General features: G+C 42.8%; 1 protein-coding gene across 1 annotated transcript in view; it reads left to right on the top strand.

Moving 5' to 3' along the window:
* Positions 1-23,568, top strand: part of NHSL1 (NHS like 1) — a 173,458-nt gene that overhangs the window by 104,019 nt on the left and 45,871 nt on the right. The window contains exon 2 of the mRNA XM_058802079.1: positions 21,321-21,473. Within this exon, the coding sequence (XP_058658062.1) occupies positions 21,321-21,473 (153 nt within the window). The remainder of the gene's footprint in view (positions 1-21,320; positions 21,474-23,568) is intronic.

Below are 23,568 nucleotides of genomic sequence, written 5' to 3'. Positions count from 1 at the left end.
CTGCTGGTGGTGTTAAACAGTGGGCTTGGCTTGTTTTTTCTTCCTGACTAAAAGTTTATTGTAGCTCACAAACAAACAGTGCACAAAGCCTTTTTTAAAATGTGTAAATACTTACATTTTGCTGTTGTGCTTATATATATAGAGCAGCCACTTCCATGAATGGTATAGGCTGCAATCAAAGCATTTATAAAGAACAGTTAAGAAAGCAGACTAAGAATTGTTCTTTGTTGTATTTTACTCAGGGTTTTGATATCTTCCCTTTTTAAAAAACAAATATTCTCCAATGTAATATTTCAAACAACATAAACCTTTAAAAATTGCTGAAGACAGCAGTTCATGCAGTGTGCTCTCTTCATGTGACATCTTCCTTGCTGTCCCAGTATGGCTGTGCTGTTACAGCCAATTCAGAAGCCTAGGATGGGCACTTTTCCTGAATCCCAGAGAATAACAGTACAGGAGATTATGGTTGACAATGTTAGCAGCATGGAAACTTGCTTACTAGTGCAGTATTTAGGAGAGGTGCCATGGACTAGTGACTTGTGAATGAGGTTTAAGAACTGAGAATACCTTGACTTTAATCCCGGTTTTTCCACTGTGTGGGCAGGTTACTAAATCCCTTTGAGACTATGTCTTCATCTTTAAATAGGAATAATAGGTACTCTGTAGAGGCATTGTGAGGATGTATGTATTTATGCAATACTGCAGGCAAGCTGATAACTGCTTATGCTTTGTGTTCAGCATCAATCCAGTTATAGTCTAGTCTAGAGGATACCATTATCTTTTGGTATCAAACATTACAGTTCTAACTTTGAAAGGGAACTTCTTTAATAAAATCCAGATACTGAAATCATGACAATTTGCCCTTTTTTCTTTAGTCTGTATGTTTTTTTCTGCTTTTGCATTCTAGAAGAAGGTATACATTCTTGTTCTTGGCAGGTTCCTGCCCAATTAGGGTTCTGTAATTGCCAGTGTCACGGCAATTATAGTAACTTAGCTTTAAATAAGCTTCTTGGATGTGGCCATCTGTGTGTGGCTGTAGTACCTGTTGTTCGGAGTGGTGAATAATCGGGGATAAGGCTTAAGAGGAGGCACGGACTGGAGCGGCAGCAGAGAGGGAGTAGGCCGAGGTCTGTGGCAGGTGACTGGGTTTCCCGGCTCTCCGCAGCCTCTGCTTTCCTGCTTTGGCTGCGAGCCGCGGGCGGGAGCAGGGCAGGACAGGGCAGCCAGCAGCTACGGTGGGCTGCTTAAACAGGTGCTTGATTTCTTTTGTTGCTGTTTTCGTTCTTTTTCAAGGACTTGCAGAATCCTATTCCAAACAGTTTTCGGGATATCCGAATAGCTTAGTTTGCCTAAGTGCGAAGGAGGAGAAAATCTTTTCCTCGCCAGCCTTTTGAATGCGTCCGCTCAAGGGTTATAAGCAGGCCACTCCCTTCTGCTGGGAGCTAGCCATTGGGGACAGCAGGGACATCCTTGAGTGCAGCATCTCACAATGATCGCCTATGTGCACTGCCTGCCCGCCGAGCCCATGGTCGGCTGCCTCGGCAGGAGCAAGTGGCAGCCCAGCTGCAACGATGAGGAGGAGGAGGAACTCATCCCGCTGTATTCCGGCAAAATGGGCAACGCTCACACCAAGCTGCCTGGGCGCCTCAAGAAAAAGTTTCTGAGCAAAGACGACAACTCCTTTTGGCCAAGTAAGATCCGTTCCTGTTCCTTAGCTATTTTGGTCATTTTGGTTTAGTATTACATTGTCATCACTGAAAAAACAACTAAATAAAACAAACATAAACAAGGAAAATACTCTTATTTCTCTTCTGGAGGATGAAGGCGTTGGGAACAATTTTCTTACAAAAGTAATGTATTCGCCCTTCAGGACAGTGCATGTAAATATTGTATCTGATGGGGCTGCTAAGTTGATACAGGATGGTACTGTTTTGTGCATGTGATATGTCTGTGTTTGAGAGGTCTTGAGCACTCGCTTTCAGTTCAATAATGCTCCTTTTCAGCAAAATGATTGTTTTAGATAAGTGGAACTGTTGACGTAGCACTGTAACTGAAAGCTATAGGAACAATCAGTGGATGAAAAGGCCAGGAAAAATAAGAAAAAGGTCTGACAGACTCAAAAGGTGCTTAAAGGAGTTGATGAGTACTTATTTAAAAAAACAGTCGGCTTTTGAATAACCTTTGGTCTAAGCTTATTTTCTCTCTGAATGTGAGAAGAAAGAATTCCTGAATTGTGATGACTCTCCTTTTTTAATTTGAATAGTTTCAAGTTTCACTGGCGAATACAGATGGGAAATAAGGACAGAAGAGGACAGACAGTAGTAATGTTCAGCTGTTTTGTTTTTAGCCTTAATGCCTGCCTTCCCTTTTCTGGCCACCTAAGCAAAGGCACCCAGCTGTTTGTGGAATAGTTGTCTATTTCTATGGCAGAAAAGTCTGTTTAAGGGTGATGGGGGAGAAATTTCACAAGACAAAGAAAGCTTTTCCTGCAAAAGCCAGCTGGCTGGCTATCTCGTGCCAGGTCTTTTGGGGGGAAAAAAAAAGGTACATGAGTATATTTACAACTATATTGATTTTTCTTTTTCTCATTAGTCTCACACTGACTATCTGACAATGGTTCGTTATTACCAGGAATTGAAAAATCCCCATCTTTCCACGTGATGCTAACACTGATTAGCAAAACGACCTGTATTTTGTTTTCTGAATTACCATATTCTCCATTCATTACTAAGCAAGCTTCATTTGATGTCCCCTCCTGTAGGAGGAGTGTGAATTACATGATTGTTTCAGGCCTTTTTCAAGAGCAGGTAATTTTTTATACTGCATGCAAAGAAGAATCCACGTCTTCTGCTGAATTTTTGTATTTTTGAGCACAGGGTCTATTCTGGTTCATTCAGAGGGAAAATGGAAAATTCTTCCTTTCTGTAAAACTATATAGTCACTGTCAGACCTAGGGAAGCCCTGAAGTTAGGGACTATGAAGCAGCTTCTAGGGATGCTCTTAGGGAGGATATGGCCCTTCTTGCCCCAGACAGCCTGGGGTGTGTGTATGTGTCTTCTGGGGTTTGTTTCTCTTGCTGGATGACAGGTTAGTTCATTCCTACAAAGTTGTGAGCTGACTTTCAGAGCTGGTTCTCGCAGTGCCCTCGGAGGTTGCTCAGAGCATTGTGAGCAACTGCTCTGTTTGAATCTGCTTCTCCAGAGTGTGGAAATGGGATTGAGGAGCATGGGCAAGGAACTCAGAAATCCCTGCTCCCTCACTGCAGCCTCCCTCATTTTTCTCTTTGAGCTGTCCATAGGGAAAGCTTCCCCTTCTCTCTAAAATGTGCCTGAATTAAAATTATAAAACTTTCCAGAAGATATTTGACAATTGTGTCCATGTGTGTAATTTCACTGATTTATAGTACAACACTTATATAAGCAGTTTAATTATTTGACTTGTGATCTAACAAAGCTATTTAATGCAGTTTTTGGTCCTTAGCAATGAACTTTCACATGTTTTAGACCAAGTTTATTGTGGTATTCCTTATGTTGAATTTTACTGATATCTGGTATGACCATTTTATTTGTTCTTTCTGAATTCCAAATCCTCACAGTTTCAATGAAATTTTTTCATTGAGACAGTGAATGACAAAAATCAGTCACCCTGCTTTCTGGCCTGATTTTTCCCAGAACCTCTGGTGCTTCAATGGTGGTGTCCCAGCACAGTACAAGTGTGTAGATTGTGGGACACCAGCTCTGCCTCATTGGCTCCTTTCTTACTGGTTCCCAGTCCATAGAAACAAAAGAATAGCAGAGTAATTAAGCCATCAGTTAAAAGTGTTATGGGTGGGGCAGGTACTATTTCTCTTTGACTAGGGAGACTGTCACTTTAAACTCTTGTTAATGTTTATTTTAAGGAACAAAACTGTTTAAGAGTGGAAGTGCTTTCTGGGACCAGGTCAAGTGATAACTGCAAAGCACAGCAGGGGATTATTGGCTGGGCTTTATCTCTGTTGATAAAGGCCTCCCTTTGGGGTCCTTATCCAGCATCATGAGAACTGCGCTTGGAGAGCTTTCACAGTGCTAATACACTCCACAGAAAATGCTCCCAGTAGTGTTAGGGTTGTTTGAAAACATAATACAGTCAAATAATTTGAACTTCTTCATGGGCTGGGGGGGCATCCTCACTGAGGGGATCTCAGTAGTTTGCAGCAGTAGTCCTTGTGCTCCTGCTGCCAAATAATCAATAATCAGAATACTTACGGTGTGATGTAGCAGCCATAATAACCAGGTTACCATTTTAGGGTTTGAAGGTTTTTTAAGCTGTTGCGATTAATTCTGATAAAACTGTTAAATTAGTTATGTTGTGAAGTGAAAGTTCTGCATTACCAGCTCAGCCTTGTTCCAGCATCTGTGATGCTGTTCTTCTGCTGTTCTTTGCTGCCAGACTGAGTGCAAATAGACAATGTAGGATTAAATTCAGCCAGAGTGCAGCAGTACATCCTTTAACAGTCTGTCTGCCTGCCAGACAAGCAGTATTACAGTGGTGCTGGGGCTGTCACCGTCACATGTTCATTCACAGTTACAAACTCCAGTGGAGCTGAGTGTTTGATAACTGGTTTTCCTGCAACAACGTTAAACTGAGTTACTCCACTGGCCAGGTTTGGCACAAATGTCGGGGGCTTGGTTTAGTATGGTTTAAATGCCTGCTGAATTGAAACATGAGGCAGTGAGACACTGCTGGCAGTGACTGCTGCTTTGGGAGGCTGTCACCTCCTCCTCGTTACAGCGTCACCTGCCTCTTGTAGTTCCCATTGCCACTTGATAGTTTATCAAATTTGCAAAGTTTAAAGGTGTAGTATGCTCTTGCCAGCTTTTTGTGATGATAAAGTTTTGATAAGGAGTTGGGAGTTTTTTCTGTCTTTTACAGATGCAGGAGCAAGCCAGTGGCAATATCAGATTACTTTTAATGTTTGTTAAACAAGTAGCTTCAGTTACTGGGATTTTTTCTCAGTGTTTTGTTGCCTGCTAGCTCATGAAAGAATGCTTTCTTCTTCTTTATTCATATCTGTAAAGCTGAGAATTGTCTGTATGATTTGTATTTTGTGAAAAACATAAAATTTGAAATAATAACTAGGTCTATTTATACATTAATAGGATATTGTGAACCAAGTTGGGTATTTCATTATCCACTGTTAGCTATGCTTTTTTTCCAGGTTTCTCTTCCAATAGCTATGAGATTTAAATTTCCCTATATAAGGGTGTTATACTAAAAAGAAAAAGATGCCAGAATCCTTGCAAACTGGGAGGATTCATTCTTTGCTGTCTCATATAACAGTGTGAAACAAAGGCTGAATTGCTTTCCATCTCTGCAAATTCTGGGCTGTGTGGAGCACTGAGCAAGCCTTTGTGGCCTTTCGTGCCCTAAGTGACACAAGGACTCAGTCTCTGTGGTGAATGGCTGGGACAGCTACTTACAGAGCCTCGTGCAAGTGACTGGCCACCCTCATTCCCAGTTTTATCTGCTGCATCCAGCTCATACCATAACAGCTGACATAGTGGATTACACCAGAAAAAGCCAGGAACTGGTTTGTTTTGAAAAGAAAAAGTAAATTTGATGTAATTTTTATTACATGTCTAAAAAATGGGGGAATTCCCCTCTTCCTCCTTCCTTTTCTGTATGTGTTTTTAATGTCTTGTCTTATGGCTGAGATTTTTTGGAGGTTTTGTTCATTTGGCTGAAACAAACCACGGTAATGTTGCAAAGCAGGGGAACTTCTCCATTTGGACAAAATTACTTCAGGTCTTGGATAAATAACAGCTCTTCTGGTGTGTGTTTCTATATGAGTATTGCATTTCTTACCCACATTCTCTGCATGTTCCATAGAAAACAAGCCTCCCTGCCGGTCCTCTTCTGGATGGGCCATGGAGGTCCACTTGGTCTCCTGTGCCTTTTCATGCTTCAAATGCAAGAGTGATGTGGATGAAGGGAGGGAGGAAGAACAACTTGGAATATGATGGTTCAAAAGATGTTAATGTTGGGTTGTTGTAAAACACTCAAGTGAATCACTAAGGTGAATATGAAGATCTTCTTGAGTTTCCTGGCTGAAAGAAAACACTTGACTAGCCTGACTGCTCACTGTTAGGTGTGAACCTGAGCTTGCTGTTGCAAGGAGGTGCTGGTGGTGGACATTTCATTCCTCTCTGTCTGTGAGCAGTGAAGAAGCTGTCTGTGGTACTCAGGAACACAAGGAAGAGGCACTGGGGTTTTGGTATGGAGCTCATTAACACCCCTCAAGTGCATCTGGAGGAGTGTGAAAAAATAGAGAGCTCAGAGACATATTTTGGGTAGTGTTTTTTATGACTGGGGCAAGGGAGCATTTGCTGTAGTTAAGGAGGTAGAGCAACATAAATGCAAATTCACATGTGAAACAAGTAAGATTGTAAAGCCCATAGCTGGGGATAGTGGTTAATGGTACACTGAGTAGGTTCTTCAGTGCTAAATTTGATGAAAGCTTCTGGGGTTTATGGATGCTGGGTACAATATGTTTCCAGGTCTTACTGCAAGTTGCTTGTGAAGTCAGTAAATGGTTTTGAGTGCTGTAAGAAAATCAGATCAGATTATTGTGGAAACATGGTAAGGAGAATGTGAAACCCCACAGAAAGGGCATCCTTGAAAGGAAATGGTTATTAAAAGTCTGATAGATTACAACAGATTTTTAGCCCTCTATTGTTTCCCTGCCCTAATCCAATAACCCATCATTGGCAAATGCCTGTGTTGCTTGATTTTCAAGATTTTCAAACCTCTGCTTAGTTATCAGCTCTGCTTTTTTCACCTGTCCAGAGCCACGTGCTCCATCCCATGGGCTGTGATAGTTAAAAGGGGCTCATTCTCTGAAATACATCACTTCTGTCCTCTGCTCTCAGTTGCCTGTGCAAACATCTCCGAGGGAAAGCAGACTTGCACTTTGCTGGCATTGAAGCTGGTAGCATATAAATCTGTTTTATTCATACCTTGTAGTGTTAATAAAAAAAAACACATCTAAAATAATGCCAAATGCCAATAGGCTTAGTGACATTTAAGCATGAGCGATGCTGTCAGTCCATCCGCAAACAAAAGCGTTACGTCTTAATTTGTCTAATTACACTCTAACATGCAGGCCAGCTGCTGCTGTGAACAAAAGCAGTTGATCACACCATTTTATTAATTGCATATTAATTGCCACATTCATGTTAACCATATGGGAGACAGTGGAGTAGAGTGAAGGCTACTTACTGATGGAAAAGAGAAAATGAACTGGCAGAGTAGTGTCTGCAGGGGACAAATCTTAGAATGACAGGGTGCCTGGAGCTTGTTGATGTGATCTGATTTTTACAAATATCTGGGGTTTTTTTTCACCCATCTAAATTACTGTATTTAAAAGTGAGAGGGATTTGAGTAGAAAGGATTGCGTCTTGCATGGTGACTGCATATTTGTGAAAATGCTGCTGTGCAAGTTGGTATTGAATTTGTTTGGTAATTTGCAGAAGGCAGGCCTGCTGGCACGTGGCTGCCTGCCTTTGTCTGCCTGCTGTGCTGATGGATGCACCTGCACTGACTGGAATCACTTCTCATAGGAGCAAGGCTGGAAGATCCAAGAGGAGTACAAAACTTGCTAGGTTTATATTTTATGCAATTTTTCTTCAAGTATGTAGTCTTTTTAGATAATGGTAGTAAGTCTTGAATAGAACTGGATTTCGTAGAATGAAAAATAAAAACCTTGGCATAGGTGGATTAACTGGTGTAAAATAACCTACAGCAAATAGCAAATGGCCTGGCCCACTGCATTTATCTGGCATCAGATTACCTAGTAGGATATTTAATGATATTTAATTTATCTTCTTGAAAGTGAGACTTGAGAAAAATACCCTCAATTTCTTTTTTTTTTTTTTCTTCCTCTTTTTGCTGTGTGGAGGCAGCAGCCCCTCTCAGCAGATGCCCAGCAGTTCTGTCGGGCAGCAGGTGCAGGCTGGAGTAGACATGAAGTGATTTCTGTCCTGTCACCCCCAGACTGACATTATCACGGTCTGTAGAGCATCTCCTTCAACAGGGCTGTGGGGTTGCTGTCTCCTGCCTCCGAGCAGCACTGTCCTGCGGGCGAGTACATGCAGTAGGGACAAATTATATGATACATGCAGAGAAAGCTTGCTGGACTAAAACCTAAAAAAAGTCCTCAAGGTCTGCCTTGAGTTAATTTCTCTGCTGTCCCCTTCATTTCTCTTCATAATGGAAAGACCCATGTTAGAATTTGTAAGACAGAGGAGCAGCAGATTTGGTAGGAGGAAGGCCCAAGGGCAACTCTGCTTTCTTAGAAAAGAAGTAAGGAGATAATGGCAGATCAAATAGAAATATGTCTCCTGTGAAATAAAGTTCACAACTGGACCTGGAATCCACAGTAACTTAGAGAACTCAGTCTTGTGAGTCAATTAAATATTTTTGCTTGGCTTTTCTAAAATGAATATTTCAATGTTAAAGGTTTAGTCCCACCTCATTGCCAACAGATGGCATTTTGCTTGCATTTCCTCTATCTCTCAGAAGAGCTAGGATGGAGAGAGATTGGCTGGTTAAAAGGAAAGGGAGAGGGTCAGAGCCTTTGTTTTAATTGACATATTGTTCCAAAAAAACCTCCCTGGAAAGCATTTTTCAGACTGTATTGGAAGGCACAAAAGGAGACACAAGGAGTTGCACAGTTAAGGAATTGCTAATAAGCAGTTGAGAGGTAGATTGGGATCTGATCTGTTCTAAGAACATGCAGTGCAAACCAACAATAATGGTGACATTCTTATGTCTAAGCAGAAATTGAGGTAGAGGGGTTGTTGTGGGTTTTTTTTAATAAGAAAAATAGAAAAACACTTTAGGTGGCTCATTGCAATTACGTCTCAATTGGTGCTGTAATACAGGGCAGTATGGAGTCTGGATTATAGAGATAAAGCATGATTGGAAAGGCACAGCTTGAATTTTGGATTGCAAGCAGTGCCTGCCATTACAGCAGTTACAGAAACAGTGCCTGATGTGTGACATGACCAGTTCTGACTTGGAGTCATTGGAAGAGAATAAATGTGAAACCCCACGATGCCAGCTCTCCAGTCCCAGCATAAGGGTGCTTAATCAGCCTCCCTGGGTCTTCTCCACTCGGGCAGGCAGGCTGGGGCCTGGCCATTACTAATTTAAAGGCTGAATTCCCCAATGCTCTGCTTGTGGCTGTTAGGCTGCAGCTCGTGGCATGTGCTTGGAAACTCTATCTCAGTGTACTGGGGACTGACTGGATTACCAGCTGAGCACAAACTGGTGTTGCTGGAGAAGATACAAAATCTTGTAAATGCCATGGTTGAAAGACAAGTTATCTGTGATGTCTTTTCCGTGGCAGTGCTCAGCTAGCTGCTCTGTGTGGGGTCAGTGGCCATGTGCTCTCATCCCAAAGGTCTCATCCCCTGTGTGACTGGTTTCTGATTTGAGCCACAGTGACTATGGGGCAGCTTTTCCTGCTCTGGTTTAATGCTGTCATTTGTTCATTGTCCTTTTTGTGGTTTGACAAGGAATTTAAGAACAGTGAAGTTACCCATACAAGGGTTGCAGAGCACATTTGTCATTGCTCAAAGGCATCAAGAGAAGTTTATAAAACCATTTCTGTGTGGTTTTGTGATGTATTCCAGGAAGGGCTAATTAAACTTGGAGCTGGGTAGCATCTTCCGAATAGGTTTGGCACACCTCATGAATGATCCCTCTAAGTTGTTCTTGGTGTCTTTTAACCTGGCCCTCCTTCTGTTTGTGAGACACGATGCTATTGCCACAAACACGATGCTATGGCTAGACCAGGAACAGCGGGCTGCTGTTTGGGGGGAGCAAGCAGGTCCCCAAGCAGATGCTGGTGGCAGTGTTAGGGTAAATAATTAATAACATCAAGGGAAAAGACACTCCTTTATGTCCAGTAGTTGAAGGTGAGGAGGTTTTTTTTTCCTGTGTACAATGCTAACCTTTTCCTGATAGGTTTGATTAATCCAAAGAGAAGAAAGATGCTAATTACCCTGATTTTAAAAGGAGCATTTTCAATGCCTTATAAGAATGCAGTGTTTTCATTTATTGCTTCCTGGAGCTGGGTGTGGGCTCTGTACAGAATATTAGACATTGTGGATTGTGTCGGGTACTTTTAATGGCTGTAGTTTCAAGTATGTTCTTCAAACCAGCCATAATTGAAAAACAAAGATGTAAATTGAGTTCTGGGGTGCATCAGCTTAGACAATTCCTTGCAGGGTGGCAAAGCAGGGATATCCTGTTAAGTGGTGCTTTTGTGTATGGTGAATTGGGATTGAAGCTTTTTAATGCTGCATCAAAGCATCCTAAATGGGTGCCAAAGACTACTTGTGTCATTATCCATCAGGATGGGAAAAAGGAATTGCCTTTTCATGCACATTGAATTCCGATTTTGGGAAAATACTGCTGTGGTTCTATTGACTGGTTTTCCTGAAGATTTACTCACATTGACCATGATCTCCTCTCTCCTTTACATTTAAATGGAATCTTCTGCTCCAAGGGTCAGCCTTCCCTGGAGCTGGTGTAAAATTTCACACCTGATTCTTCCAGATTTCTAATACCATGCTTCTTCTCTCTTCTGACTGACTAATAATGAAAAATACTCTCCTGTTTTAATTCTGTAGTAGCACATAAGTCAGTAATTAACAGTCTTCTGAATCAATCTTTACCTCATAGTTGCATTTGGAATATTGTGCACAGTGTTAAAATGCAGCTGCTGGGATACACTGTAGTTTTATCAATTATCTTGGGGTGGCAGGGTTGCTTAGTAGTAGTTGACTACTGATATTTCTTTGTCTTCAGCTACTGGAAAGTTTCAGGAACGAAACTTACCTTATTTTCTGTGTGGGAAAACCCATGGTATTGCTACACAGAAATTTATTTTTAGGGTCTGCATAATTGCCTCTGTATTTCTGTATTGTCTCCAGCTAAGTGTTGTAAATCTGATTTGTAGTGTACCTCTTATTAGTGGGATGATACATTCAGAAGCTCTTCCAAAAATAAATTGGTAGTTTCAGTTTAAGTGGTGCTGATCTGAAATGTGGATGCATGCTTGCACTTCAGTTGTCTTTGCATGAGAGTTCACCACTGGGAGCAAGTTCCTCTGAAGACCTGATGTCAGGTTACAGAGCCTGAGGTCTGTTCAGAGCTGAAGAGGCAGTGATGGTGCTATAGCTGCCCACTTTCAGAGGTTTGCAGATACAAGTAATGAGTGTACTCAGAGAAATAATTTTAAAACTAGCCTTAGCTGTCTCAAGTTTTATATTTACATTTCTTCAACTTCTACTTCAGCTCTTCCGACAAAATGCAAACTTTACTGCACTTTATGTTTTGTGCTTAGTGGGGAAACCAAAGATACCAAAAGAGATATTTTTGCATTTAAGAATGGTCTTTCATTTTAAATAGCGTATGTTAAACCCCTTGCTGTGTTGCAGTTTTTCTGTTTGGTTGGTTTTATGAAGCACACAAGGATTAACACAGCAAGGAATAAATAGTTTCTCTATAACAAGAAGAAATGTAGGTATCTGCAGTGGGGATCCTGCAGGAAAAGCAAGGGATCTACTCCTTTTCTGTCTGGCAGGAAATGGAGGCAGAAATTAAGACAGAAAGTGGGAGGGGAGAGAATCTGCATTTTTAAATATTTTGTGAAATACATTTTGATGAGGAACATTGTGATTTCTGTTGTTTGCCTGTTGCCCACACATACTTATTTATAGAAACCATTACCACAATACTAAAATACACAATAGACAATGTGCTCATTAGTGCTTCCTGAAGATGCTTGGTGGCAAGGCACCTTTATCACTTTAGCATCACTTAAACTGTTAGATGCATTTTGCTAGCTACTCAAAGAAGCACAACTATTATTCAGTAATTAGTGCTGATCCACCATGGCATGTAATGGGGTTTGGGCCTCTAGATTGTGTATGATTAATAACAGATCTCTGAAACTTTTAATCAAGCCAGTGTTAGTAAAAGCTTATGTTGGTATTCACATTAGAAATTTTGAAAGTTCAACCAACTAACAGTATTAGTCCTTTCATTTGGTTTTATTAAGGACTTCTGATAAGAAGATGCTGACCACACAAATACAATTTTAAAAATAATTTTTGAAATCTTTTGGTGTTTGATCACATCTGAGGTCCATATGCCCATGGTCAGCCAAAGACAATCTCTGGAGATTCTGTGGTACAGATTTTGGTGCAGTTGTTTCTTTACACGTTGCTGAATCCAGCAGCAATTATTATTAGCTCACTGTTACAGGAACTCCATCCCTTACGTTGGTATGGAGACTTATTTCAGGGCAGCTTGTGTCTTTAATTGGAACACACCTGGGTTTTTAGATTTTGTCAGAAATCTTAGGGCTTTAGGAGCAATAGCAAATGTCTATTTATTAGTTGTGAGCTTTTACTTTTATTCATCATTTTAGTATTGTGTTGTGCAGATAACATTTTTGAAAGTTTCTAATGAACAAAACTTTTTTTCAAGTTGCTGTGGAAGGCAGTAAATGAGTGCTTGATGCTTGATTTTAGCATGAGCAGTTGTATGATTCTGTGCAGGTTGGTATTTTCCAAGGAGCTTAACTTTTCTCATTTATAGGTTATAATAGTTATTAGGAAAGTAGAGAATGTACAGGCCTAATTTTAAGACAGTGTGCCTCCAAGCTTAAATGAGACCCACCCAGAATTTATTGAGAGTCAGCAGAAAGCCAAAAAAAGGGAAGAATTTGTAACCCTTTATACTAAAGGGATAATCCATATATAAATAAAAGCATGCCAAAGAGCAGTGTTGGGCAGGGAGGCCAAGATAGGCTACAAAAATTCTTTCTTGTGACCTTTAAATAAGTGGAATGAGTGGAGAGTATGTCCCCTTCAGAAAACCCATAAGGAGAATGCAGACTGAGATTAGTTGGAGATGTCTGTTGGGTATTAGTGTGGATGCCCAAGAACACAGCTGCCAAAGATGGAATTACTGGGAGATTGTTTGGGACAGAAGTTCAGAAATGGAATTTTTGCTGTCTGGTTTTGTTGGTTTTGCTCCTTGTCCTATAGGATGATTCGAATGAGAAGACTTGCAAGCTTCTCTGCCTGGTATTTTTTCCATCACTAAATCAGAAGAGAATTATTTTCACTGTTATGCATTATTAGGGCAAGTAAGAGTCAGGATTTTGTAGACTAATTTGCTTGCCTCAGCCAGTTTTGATCAGTTCTTTAGGATAAGCCATAGCACAGGTGGATTTGGTATTTAAATTGAGAATATGTCCTGGTAACATCCTGAAAGGGTATTATTCCCTGGGGAATGAGAGAAGTTCTCATCAAGTTGCCTTAACTGGGGCCATAGGGAAAAGTTTTGTGCCCTGCAATTTAAAACAAAACAAAATTCCGCATGCACAAAACGTTTTCTGTTCTCTCGAGTGCCATCACTGTGTGGGGAGATGCTCCAACCAAAAGAAACTGCTGCTTTGTCTGCGGCAGCCCTGCCCAAATGCTGCCTTTTCTCTCTGCCGATGTGTTTGCATGATAGAGGATCCTGTGGAAAGATGTTTTGAATTGTTAAAGGAATGAATTAGCTTTATTGTGCTGTGACCTAAATAGGATCATCAGATCAATCAGTCTGCTGCTTTTCTGTCCTCTCTGGCTTAGGTTGTGTTGCTTCTCCTTCTCATCTTGCTCCCTCTTCCCTGTGCCCCCGCCGGGCAGCCCCTTTCCCAGAGCCTGCAGGCATAATCCTTTATGATCTTGGATAAAGGAGGGCACAGCCGGGTACCCTCTTTTCCAGCAATGTCTGCTCCCTAATAGGCTGCACAGGCCCAGGCTCAGCCCTGGCTCCCCTGCCCCTGCACTGGGGCACGGGTCCTTATTGGTGTGCTGTTGTGGTGGCTTTAGGATAAAATAATTTTTCTGCTTTGTTCCTGTTCCCTGTGCATTCTTCTCCTCCTCTTCCTCCTGATCGCAGGTTTAATGGATTGTAATTTCCCAGTAGCCGGGGCAGGATCGCGCTTCCCCAGGGCTGAGGTTGCCTTGAAAGGGGCCATTGTGAGCGAGGGGAGCCGAGACTGGAGGGCCGTGAATGCGGTGCCGCCTGGGACGGCCTTTGTGGAGGGAGCACTTTTGTTCTCCTGAAAGATGCCGGGAGAGGGCCGGCCGGGATGGCATCTCAGGGAGGGAGAAACCCGTTCTGACCATATTACTGACTCCTGCGCTCTGCAAGGAGTCCATTTAGGCACCAGCAAATGGTTAACAGCATGGGTGAAGGTGGCCAGAACAGGCACGAAGCTTGGGTGTGAGTTTTGAAAATACCTGAGGCATTTGGCCTTTCTGCTGTTTCTTCATGACAGAAGTCTCACTTAGAAGTAAAAGTGCACATTTCAAAGCTGGGTGGTCTTGGTCTGAGGCAGGCAGGAGCCTTGTGGCTTGCAGGAAGGAGTTTAATAGCCCTCCTCAGTTTCAGACTTGCCCTGCAGATGCCTGGGTGCTCTGTGCAGCCTGAGGAGGGGGTGTCCATAGCTGCCCCCCTCTGGACGCCACAGCTGCTCAGAGTGGGTGGCTGGCGGCGGCAGGGAGCAATCCCGAGCATGTCCTACCCAGACACATTCCTGCAGACCTGCTGGAACAACTGCCCTTCAACAGCTTCTTCCCTGCGAGCTGCTGTAGGATGGCACAGTGGAAACTTATTTACAGCGACCGAGTGACGTGTCTGTAAAAGCAAAGGCATCGATTTAATTGTTTTGAGTACATCTGCTTGCCAGCGTTTCCACTTTCCCTTTTGTGCATTGAACAGAGACTCACTGGAAGAGCTCTCACAATGCAGTTAGTACCCAGCTCAGTTGCACAGTTTTACTATTTCTTTCCTCTTAAAATGTCATAAATGCTACAGAGTTGTTTAATGGAGGATTTTTCCATTGTCAAGATAAAGTTGCTAAGGCCTGCAATTTGAAGTTTAGGTTTTGAGATGATGGTACATTTTAGTAGTTTGATGCATCATTCCCTTAATGAACTTGATCTATCATGTGTTGGGCTTACCTCTGCTTCATGAAAATAAAGTGATAAAATTTGTTTTCATTTGTGGGAGGGAGCTGGAAAGCATTACTTTAGCTACTCTTATGTTTTATTTGGGTTTTTTAAACTTAAGTACTTCCTAAATTTTGTACTGCACTTATATGCATGGGCTGGTGATTAGAAAGAGAATGCTGATTCTCAGTGATTCCAGTGTCCCTGTGGACAGCTGCCCCTGGGGCTGCTGCCCCGCAGCTGCTCTGGCTGTGGTTACGAAGACTCAAGAATGTCACTTTTCAACATTTGCCTTTTTAGAAAGCTTCAGCTTTTTCAGTGGATTTTGTGCACTGGTGCTAAGGTTCGGGGCACTGGGTTGTGAATGGGGGCTAGACACAAGAGCCCCTCTCCCCCAGGGCCTGGCTGGAAATATTTCAGTGGAAGCTGAATATTTCCAGATTGTTTCACTGGCGCCGACGTTTTATGCTGCTGTGAATGTGGAGAGGTGGCTGTCCCAGATGGCTGTTGTGGAGCAGGTCAGCTGGAAAGCCCCTCTAAAGAGGGGATGGAGCAGGGAGGGGAGTGAAGGAATGGCTACAGCAGCGTTTCAGGCATGCCACATGCAAGCAGCCACTCCTCTTCTGCATGTATGTTGCCTCTACTAGAAAATTAGAATCAGTTTAACCACTCAGGGATTAAAAACTATTATAGTTGGACTAAAAAAAGCGTTTTGCTAATGAGTTCATTGCACAGTTGTGATTTTGAGGATATTGTTTGACACTGCAACTTGTGCCTCTCAGTTTCTTTGCTCTAGTCCCTGACTTTTTAGGAAGATTATTCTGAGCCAGACTTTGTGACCAGTCCCATCCAATGTGAAGTGAAAATTAACATTTACTGAACATCTTCTCCATATTTTCTGTGTTCCTTGTGATACTCCCGATTGCTCTGTATCTCTGTGATCCTTATGTGATCCTTGCTTCTAAGGATGTGCTAACTCAGGCGGTGGGTTAATATTAACTTGTCCAAGGTGGAGTAGCAAGTGTGTCACAGAGCAAGGTCTCTCCAGTCTTCTACTTGTCTCTGAGTCATTTGCATGTAAAGAACTGATATCAGTGTGCACACCTACTGCTCATGCTGGGTTTATCTAGCTTTAACAAGCTTTTAAATTTTATTCTGTCAAGTTAATTTTAGGAGGGGTTTTTTGTTCTTGTTGTTTGGTGGGGATTCTTGTGAGTTTGTCTTCTGGATTGGCAGTGTTTGAGGCTGAAGTCCTTTATTTGTTTGCGTAGTGGCTACAATATAAATTTTCTCAAACTGCTCCATCTTTTCCTTCTCTTTTCACTGTAGGGAAGCTAAGTGCAGAGGAGTGCAGGCAATTCATGCTTTGAGTTCTCAGAGAATTGCTATTAGATGAGAGTTTCTTGAGAAATGAAAAGCCTTTACGAAAAGCTGGGTTGAGACAATGTGATGAATTCTATGGAAGTCAGTGGGTTTGTCTCAGGTGGAGAAGAGGTTTTGTTGGTTGTTGGACTAGTGTAGAGTCTCGGAGGTGCAGATAGGAGTAGCCAGAGGGTGTTTTCTTTGGGGTAGTCCCTCATGATAGCCATTTTTGATGTCTGACCTCTTTAACAGCATGACCTGAGGGTAGGTGGAAGCAAGGTCGGGGTGGGGAGGGGGATGAAAGGCAGACATCAATTAAGGTATTGTTTGTTGCTGGGTTTGAATGTCTGCCTCCGTGCTGAGATCCGGGGCAGAGGACAGTGGTCAAGTGCTTGTTCTAAGGCAGGAGAAATGCTCCAGGGTGGGTTGAGGACCCAGTAACAAAAAGCACACTGCACTTGGCACACATTGTAGCCCGGGGTGAAATGAAAAGGATTCCAAGCCGCCCAAAGTACCCAGGATCATGTTGATGATTCACAGTGGCTTGACCATGAAAAGATAACAAAGTCTTGCTTCCGAGGGCTTTATGGAACCTCTGAGGTTCCATAAAGACCTTTGGAAGAGACTGTCTCACTTCAGCAGCCCAGACTCCATCATTTTATGCTTGAAACTCTCCCTGTGCTCTGCATCCTACGTGCTAAGGAACTGGCACGTGTAGGAAGAGGCACTTCCTTCATCCTAAAAAAGATCAACACCACGCTGGAAATGGACTCACCATCTCCTTGGTTTGCCTTCAGATGGCAATGTAGCTGGAGTTAGAAATGGAATCACTCTGAATTCACTTTCAGTGTGTGTCCAGCAAGCATGCATTTATGGTTTGTGAATGGCAAATGTCTGACAGGGGTATTACTGTATATTTATTTCAAGACCAGCACTAAATAGTTACCTTGTTATCAGAGTTCCATACCAGAGTCATTTTTTGTGTACAGTACTTGATGGAAATCAATGTAAAAAGCAGAGATGGCTTCCCTGCCATTGCTACCATGGCACCATGGTCTTCTGTCCCTTTGGCAGAGCTGAGCCAGTCAAAATGCCTCTTGGACCAGCAGCTGCTGGAGAGACCTGCTGCTCATGGTAGTTTTGATGTCAAGCCCATGTTGCAGTTGCAAAATCTCTGGATTTGGAAAATCCTGATAAAATGTTGATAGTACTGTGTTCAGACAGTGATGAACTGATTTCATTTACAGTCTGTTCTTCGCTGGGTCTCAACTGTTTGGTGAAACTAAGGAGTTCCTGTGGAGCATCTGCTTTTTACATGCTGTACTCCAGAGGGTGGAGCCTGCTGCAGCTTTGGGGTCAGCCTGAGCCCCCCGCTGCTGGCATTTCTCTTTTTCCTGAGGAAAAAATCCTTTTCATTGTTAACTCGAGGGGGTTTCCTAAGCTTGCTTTGTGAGGGAGGGCTTGCTTCTTGAGCCTGAACATTGTGCGAAGGGCATGCCCTGCTGAGCACATTCATTTGGTGCTTAGAATTTTCTCTTTAACATCTGCAAAATTGCAGTTCATTCCTAGGAAGGATGGCTGTGGACCTCTGTACAGATGTATTTTTTTAAGACATGAGGATAAAATGCTCATCTCAAAAAGCTGGGCTGTTTCATCTCCGTGCACAAGTTTCGTTTGATGAATAACAGAATCTCTATTAGCCAGAAATAACTCGATTTTGTTTTCTATGTATCTGGTCTGAGATGACGCTAATAAGAATAAATTAGGAGTGCAACTGACTAAAATTCAATATGTAAAATGAGTGTGCTGATGTCTCAGGCAATGGCAGTGGCTGCGGGGGAGCAGTGGGACTGGAAGGGGAGGCAGTGCAGAGCCGGGGCTGCGTGTTGCAGCCAGCTAAGGCGCAGCTCTGGATCCTTAATACAGTGGGAGCAAGAGGGTGAAAATAAAAAAGGGGGTGGTGGGGGGAGATGGGGGAGGGATGGGAGCGGTGGGAAAGCTGAGCATCCTGATTTGCACGAAAATGCAGCACTCATTTGCAACTGGAAGGAGGCCGGGGCCGCCGGGGAGGTGCGGCGGGAGGGGCGGGGGCAGGGGCAGGGAAGGTGCCCGGAGCTCCCGCTGCTCCGGCGGCACAGCCGGCTGGGGACGTGGGACGGAGAGCAGACACCTGCCGGCTCGGGACTTCCTGGAGCAGCCTGGCTTGGAGAGCGCAGGAAAGGAGGGGAACAAGAGAGGAGTAACTGCTGTGGACAGCAAGCAAACCTTTTTCGTCCTGCGCAAAGGAGAATAACAGCTGGGGTGCTTTTTTCTCCTGTTCTGTTTGTTGGAAGTGGCTGTTTCCAGCGCACATCCGAGGAGGAGAAACTCAGGCTAAAGAATTGTAAATTATTTCGTCTACCAGAAAGATCTAGACATATTTAAAGTGATTCCAGGACAAAAAAAGAGGCGGAGGGGAGAAACGTGGAGAAGAGAAATTTGGTGTGCAGAGTTTGAACAGGTTCAAGTCTGGCAATCACCTTTCTGCAACTCCTCCTTTCTATGGGATTTCAACTTCAGGATAGCAATTCAGCACCTTGAAAATGGTGGTTTTCATCAACACAAAGCTTAAGTCTCTCATGAAACTTTTCAAGAGAAAGAGTAAGTATAGTTTTGTGTGCTCCCTGTGCTTTCAGGAGGCAGCCCAGTTCTGAAGGAAAGCGCAGGTCCCGGCGGCTTCACTTCTCCTTCCTGCAGCTTCCTTTTAAGCTTTTCTCACTCTTTTAATCGTTTATCGTTGTGGAGTGAATGGAGGCAGCCTTGTGAGGGTCTTTGGGACCTCTGCTTTGGGACACAGTGGCTTTGGAAGTGCTTTGTCACGGTGACACTGAAGGAGCCAAAGTTCTCGTTGTGCAGTGGGCAGCTCGGTGACAAGGCAGGGTGTGCCGGTGTGTCCTGGTGTCCTCATGGTTTGTCAGACATCTGTCTCTGCTTATGCAGCTATCGGCTTGTATCACTGAGGTATCTGTGTAAAGTTTGTTCTGAGCCAGGGTTTGTCTTTAAAGATGTTCTGGTTTCAGGGTGGCTTTTAAAATCATGTTGATCTTCCTTTAAGTCACGAAGGACAGACAAATCACACTAGAGAGAGAGGCTGGCAAATGTGCACACCACTTCTCTTGACTAGTTTTGATGACCATTATCGATCTGACGAGCAGTAAACCTTAATTTTGCTGCGGCGGGGCTGCAGCCAGACAGTGGGTTTGGCGGCAGGTGTTTCCCTCCTCCTCTTCCTCCTCCAGCCTTACCCATTCCCCACCCGCCGGTTCAGCCAGGGAATGGCGTGGGCGTCTTTCACTGACTTTAAGTGTCGCGTTTTCTGTTAGATGGGGGTGATTGATGCTCTAACCAGGTAGGTGATGACTTCTCCGTTTTTTGTAGTTTGGGTTTCACCGCTGGTGAACAAGAACGGGGAGAGTGGGCACGGACTGAATGTGTATCTGCCTTGTTCCAATCAGTATGTCTTGCGAGAAGGGGGTGGGATGCAGGACCAGGACACAGACATGAGGATACCCATTTTCAGACATTTCGAGGTCTGAAACTAAGAGGGGAAGCAGTTAAGAACCTCCCCCTCCACCTCAAGTCCTTTTAGGAAAGAACAGGCATTGAGCATTAGGCTGTAGCTGTTTTGAAGTGAGAGGCATAGCTTATTTTCCTTATGAATCCCAGTTGTTTCCATCTGAAATGATCCCAGCAGATGCACAGTAATGTTAAGGAAAGAGTAATTTTTCAGATGACAGGAGGCTGTTGCATTCTTTGTGCTTCTCAGTTTTACATGCCACCTCTGCTACCGCAAGGGCATCAGACAAACCACAAAGTGATGCCCCAGGCAGTGCAGCAGCAAAGGGGGCATAGGGGAGATGCAGAGCTCACAGCCAGGCTGGGGGCAATGGAGCTGTGGCAGCAGGGCAGGTGCTTGGAAGGCAGCACATCTGTAGTGGCTTTTTCTGCTTTGGAGAGCTAAAAAGGAAGGATGTGCAGCATGCTGACTGAAGGCCAAAGGGTGCCTGGGGGATCATAAAATATGACCCTCACCTGCCCTTTTTCTGTTTACAGCAGGGTAGAGGGATAAGGCTATTCAACTGCTTAAGTTTTTATTGATGATAAACTTGAAACAAAATGCAGTGGCTCTCTCTTGGGAAGCATAAATGATAAACAAATCTTGGCAGTGTGTGCTTTGGCTGTTTCATTGCTAGATTTTCTGACCTTGAACAAGGTCTGTGTTTTATTTTCACGTTTGTATTGAGTGCAAAGAGGTGGCCAGAGATAGCCCTCTTCGGTGCTGTTGTGCTCTGAGCTGTATTTGTCCACAGAGTTGCTTTTGTTTATATCTGCTTTCCACTTAGGACAAAGGAACATAGCAAATTTATTTGCTTCATTGGAATCTTGTTTCTGGTGTGAGGAAGCAGGAGGTCAGACAAGGTTGTTTCCCAATAAAAATGAACCTGTTGTCATCTTTCATGAAGGCTGTCATATTCCCAGGGGCACCTTTGAGCCAAGCTATTCTGCACTGCACAGCACCTGCCATGATCAGGGAGTGGAAAACTGATTCCTTTTTGAAGAGTGGGAGCTAGAGGGGGGGAAAACAGAGTTTCAAGTTTAGAGTGAATAAAACAGCAAGTATAAAAATGGGAAGAGCAAACGGTGTTTCCTACAGAACTAATTTTTAGACTAGAAATTTAAGGAAGGGCTTTTTAGCTGTCATGGAAGTGAGGTTCTAAGGAGTGTTTTGATGGCTCTGTGGTGGCAAACAACACTTCTTTCATTTTTAGATGACATGGGGCAAACTTACATATGGGATTTTGTGATAGAGCTATCTGCAATAACATCTCATTTTCTTATTATTGTGTCTCTCTGCAGCTGTTTCCAACCTAGATGAAGAGAGTAGATGGACTGTGCACTACACTGCTCCGTGGCACCAGCAGGAAAATGTATTCCTACCCTCCTCAAGACCACCTTGTGTGGAGGACCTGCACAGACAAGCCAAGCTGAACCTCAAGTCAGTGCTGAGAGGTAAGACACTGCTACTGACACAGACTGTCCTAAAACAACAGTACTTTTTGCCAGTCTTTGCAAACATATCCAAATTGCAGGCTTTGCAAGAATTACTTGTTTTTCTGTATCACATGTAGAACATTAGTGGTGTTTTCCTCTCAAATGAGGGGACAGGGGAAAATTACTTTGCTGTGAAGACCATAAGTAAATGTGTTATCTGACAGAGCACTCTAAAACAGAAAAGTATGTCTTGGCCTATCTGTTTAGTCTTTGGAGTGTTTCCAAAATGATACCTTCAATTTCACGAAGTCCTGAATTAGTCCATTTGTGAAGAAAAAAGTACATCACAGGTGTTTCATTTGGTGATTTCTTTTGTTGTTGCACACTGTCGTTTCCAGGGTTGTGGCTGCTTGTGAGAAGCTGGAAAAGGTGCTGAGGGCAGAAAAGGGAAATGGGGAACAGGGCACTCACAAGGACTCCTCCAGTTATAAAAGTGCTTGCTTGCAGAAGTGTTCAGCATGTTTTTAAGCCCCAGTTTTTACCCATAGTACCTTTGCTGGGGCTGTACCTATGCAGTCTGTCTGCAAGGCATTGTGTTGTGTCAGTGCAGCCATGAGAGCAAAGACATGCAGCCAGCAAGGAGGCCTGCAGAATGTCTGTCCCTGGGCCAGACATAAAGTTTAAAATAACAGTATAATGTTCATGTTCTGGAAACGGTTAACCTAGATTTTTCTTTACACTGGCTGTTTAACAAAGGGGGTTACCCTGCAAAGAGCCAACTTGTTCAAGTCCCTTTTTGTTTCAACAGGAACTGCAGGTACTTGATACCTTGCAAAGTTAACCTTATTTAAAAGAATATTTTATTTTTTTATTTGATTAACCTGACATTTCTGCTTTTTAGACTTGAAGAAAGCTTGATTTTGTATGTCTGAATAGAGAAGTGTTTGACAGCCATATTTGAGTTCTCTTGCCATTTCCCCAGTTAATTGATTTTCACTGTCTCTTACTAGGTGCTTTTTGTTACCATTTAATAGGGAAGTCTTGACAGCCAGTGTTATTGTCTCCTGCATGGCTCAGCAGATAGCCTATGTGCCCTCTGTACTTATTACTGGTTTAATACATTTGTGCAGTTCCTTGGCCTTGAAACATTTATTGTTCTCTTGCAGGCATGTTTACCAGTCCATTGCAAAATGAAAATATTTATCAGTCCTTTACAAAATAAAAATATTTGCCTGCTTTAGATTTAAAAGAATACTGATGGTTGTTAGCTTTTTTGTGAACTTTACCCACTCATTCTAATATTTTTTCCTGTTCTCTGTTTTGGACTGTTAAAAAAACCCCAAAAACCTGCACAGGCTAAAATGCACTGGTTTTCTTGAGTTTTATCAGAAATGTAACTACTGCAGTTTCATGTTCTGTTTAAACACATTTATATCTAATATATTTGTCTGAAACCACGTAATACATGCTGCTTCCCCTTCTTACATACCTGGAGTTGTTTTGGTCTGGTGGGATTTTTCTCTGGAGGTGCAGCTCATTATAAGAAAGAAGCTATTGATTACTACTACAAGTTGCTAGTTAGCCATTTGTGTTAAATAGCCTGGCTTGTGTACCTGATGTAAGACTACTTGGTAATGAAGTGAGTTTCAGTTTCATGCTTTCAGGGTAGTAGTAACTGAGAGGAGAAACTGATGATACCTTCACCAGACATCAAACTGCTGACTTAGTGAATGCAACTCTGTTATTTATTTATTTACTTATTTGTTTAACCCCAAGCTCTTTCCTGGAGCCATGCTTTGGTTTTTTCCCCTAAGTACAGTTTTAAAATAACTCCTTGCTGTTGCTTGGAACTGTCCTAAGAAGCTACAGCATGAGTAGTATTAAGAGAGGCACTGAGTAAAGTTTTATCACTTTTACTGTGCTGTTGCTTCAACCAGCAGTGTGAAATCAGGAAGGCGCTGGTGCCTTGGAGATTTCAGTTAAAAGTTCTGTATCCAGAGCAGTTTCATTCAGTGTAAAAGCAGAATTGTGTCAGAATTGTGACATAATTTTGAGAACTGCTGAACTGATTTTCCACCCGTTTCTTTAGAAAAACCAAAGTTTTCTAAAGCTT

Source organism: Ammospiza caudacuta, chromosome 3, assembly GCF_027887145.1.
Source record: "Ammospiza caudacuta isolate bAmmCau1 chromosome 3, bAmmCau1.pri, whole genome shotgun sequence".
NCBI classification, from domain to species: domain Eukaryota; kingdom Metazoa; phylum Chordata; class Aves; order Passeriformes; family Passerellidae; genus Ammospiza; species Ammospiza caudacuta.
Note: the sequence above shows the minus strand (reverse complement) of the source record. Positions and strands in the feature narration are given on the sequence as shown.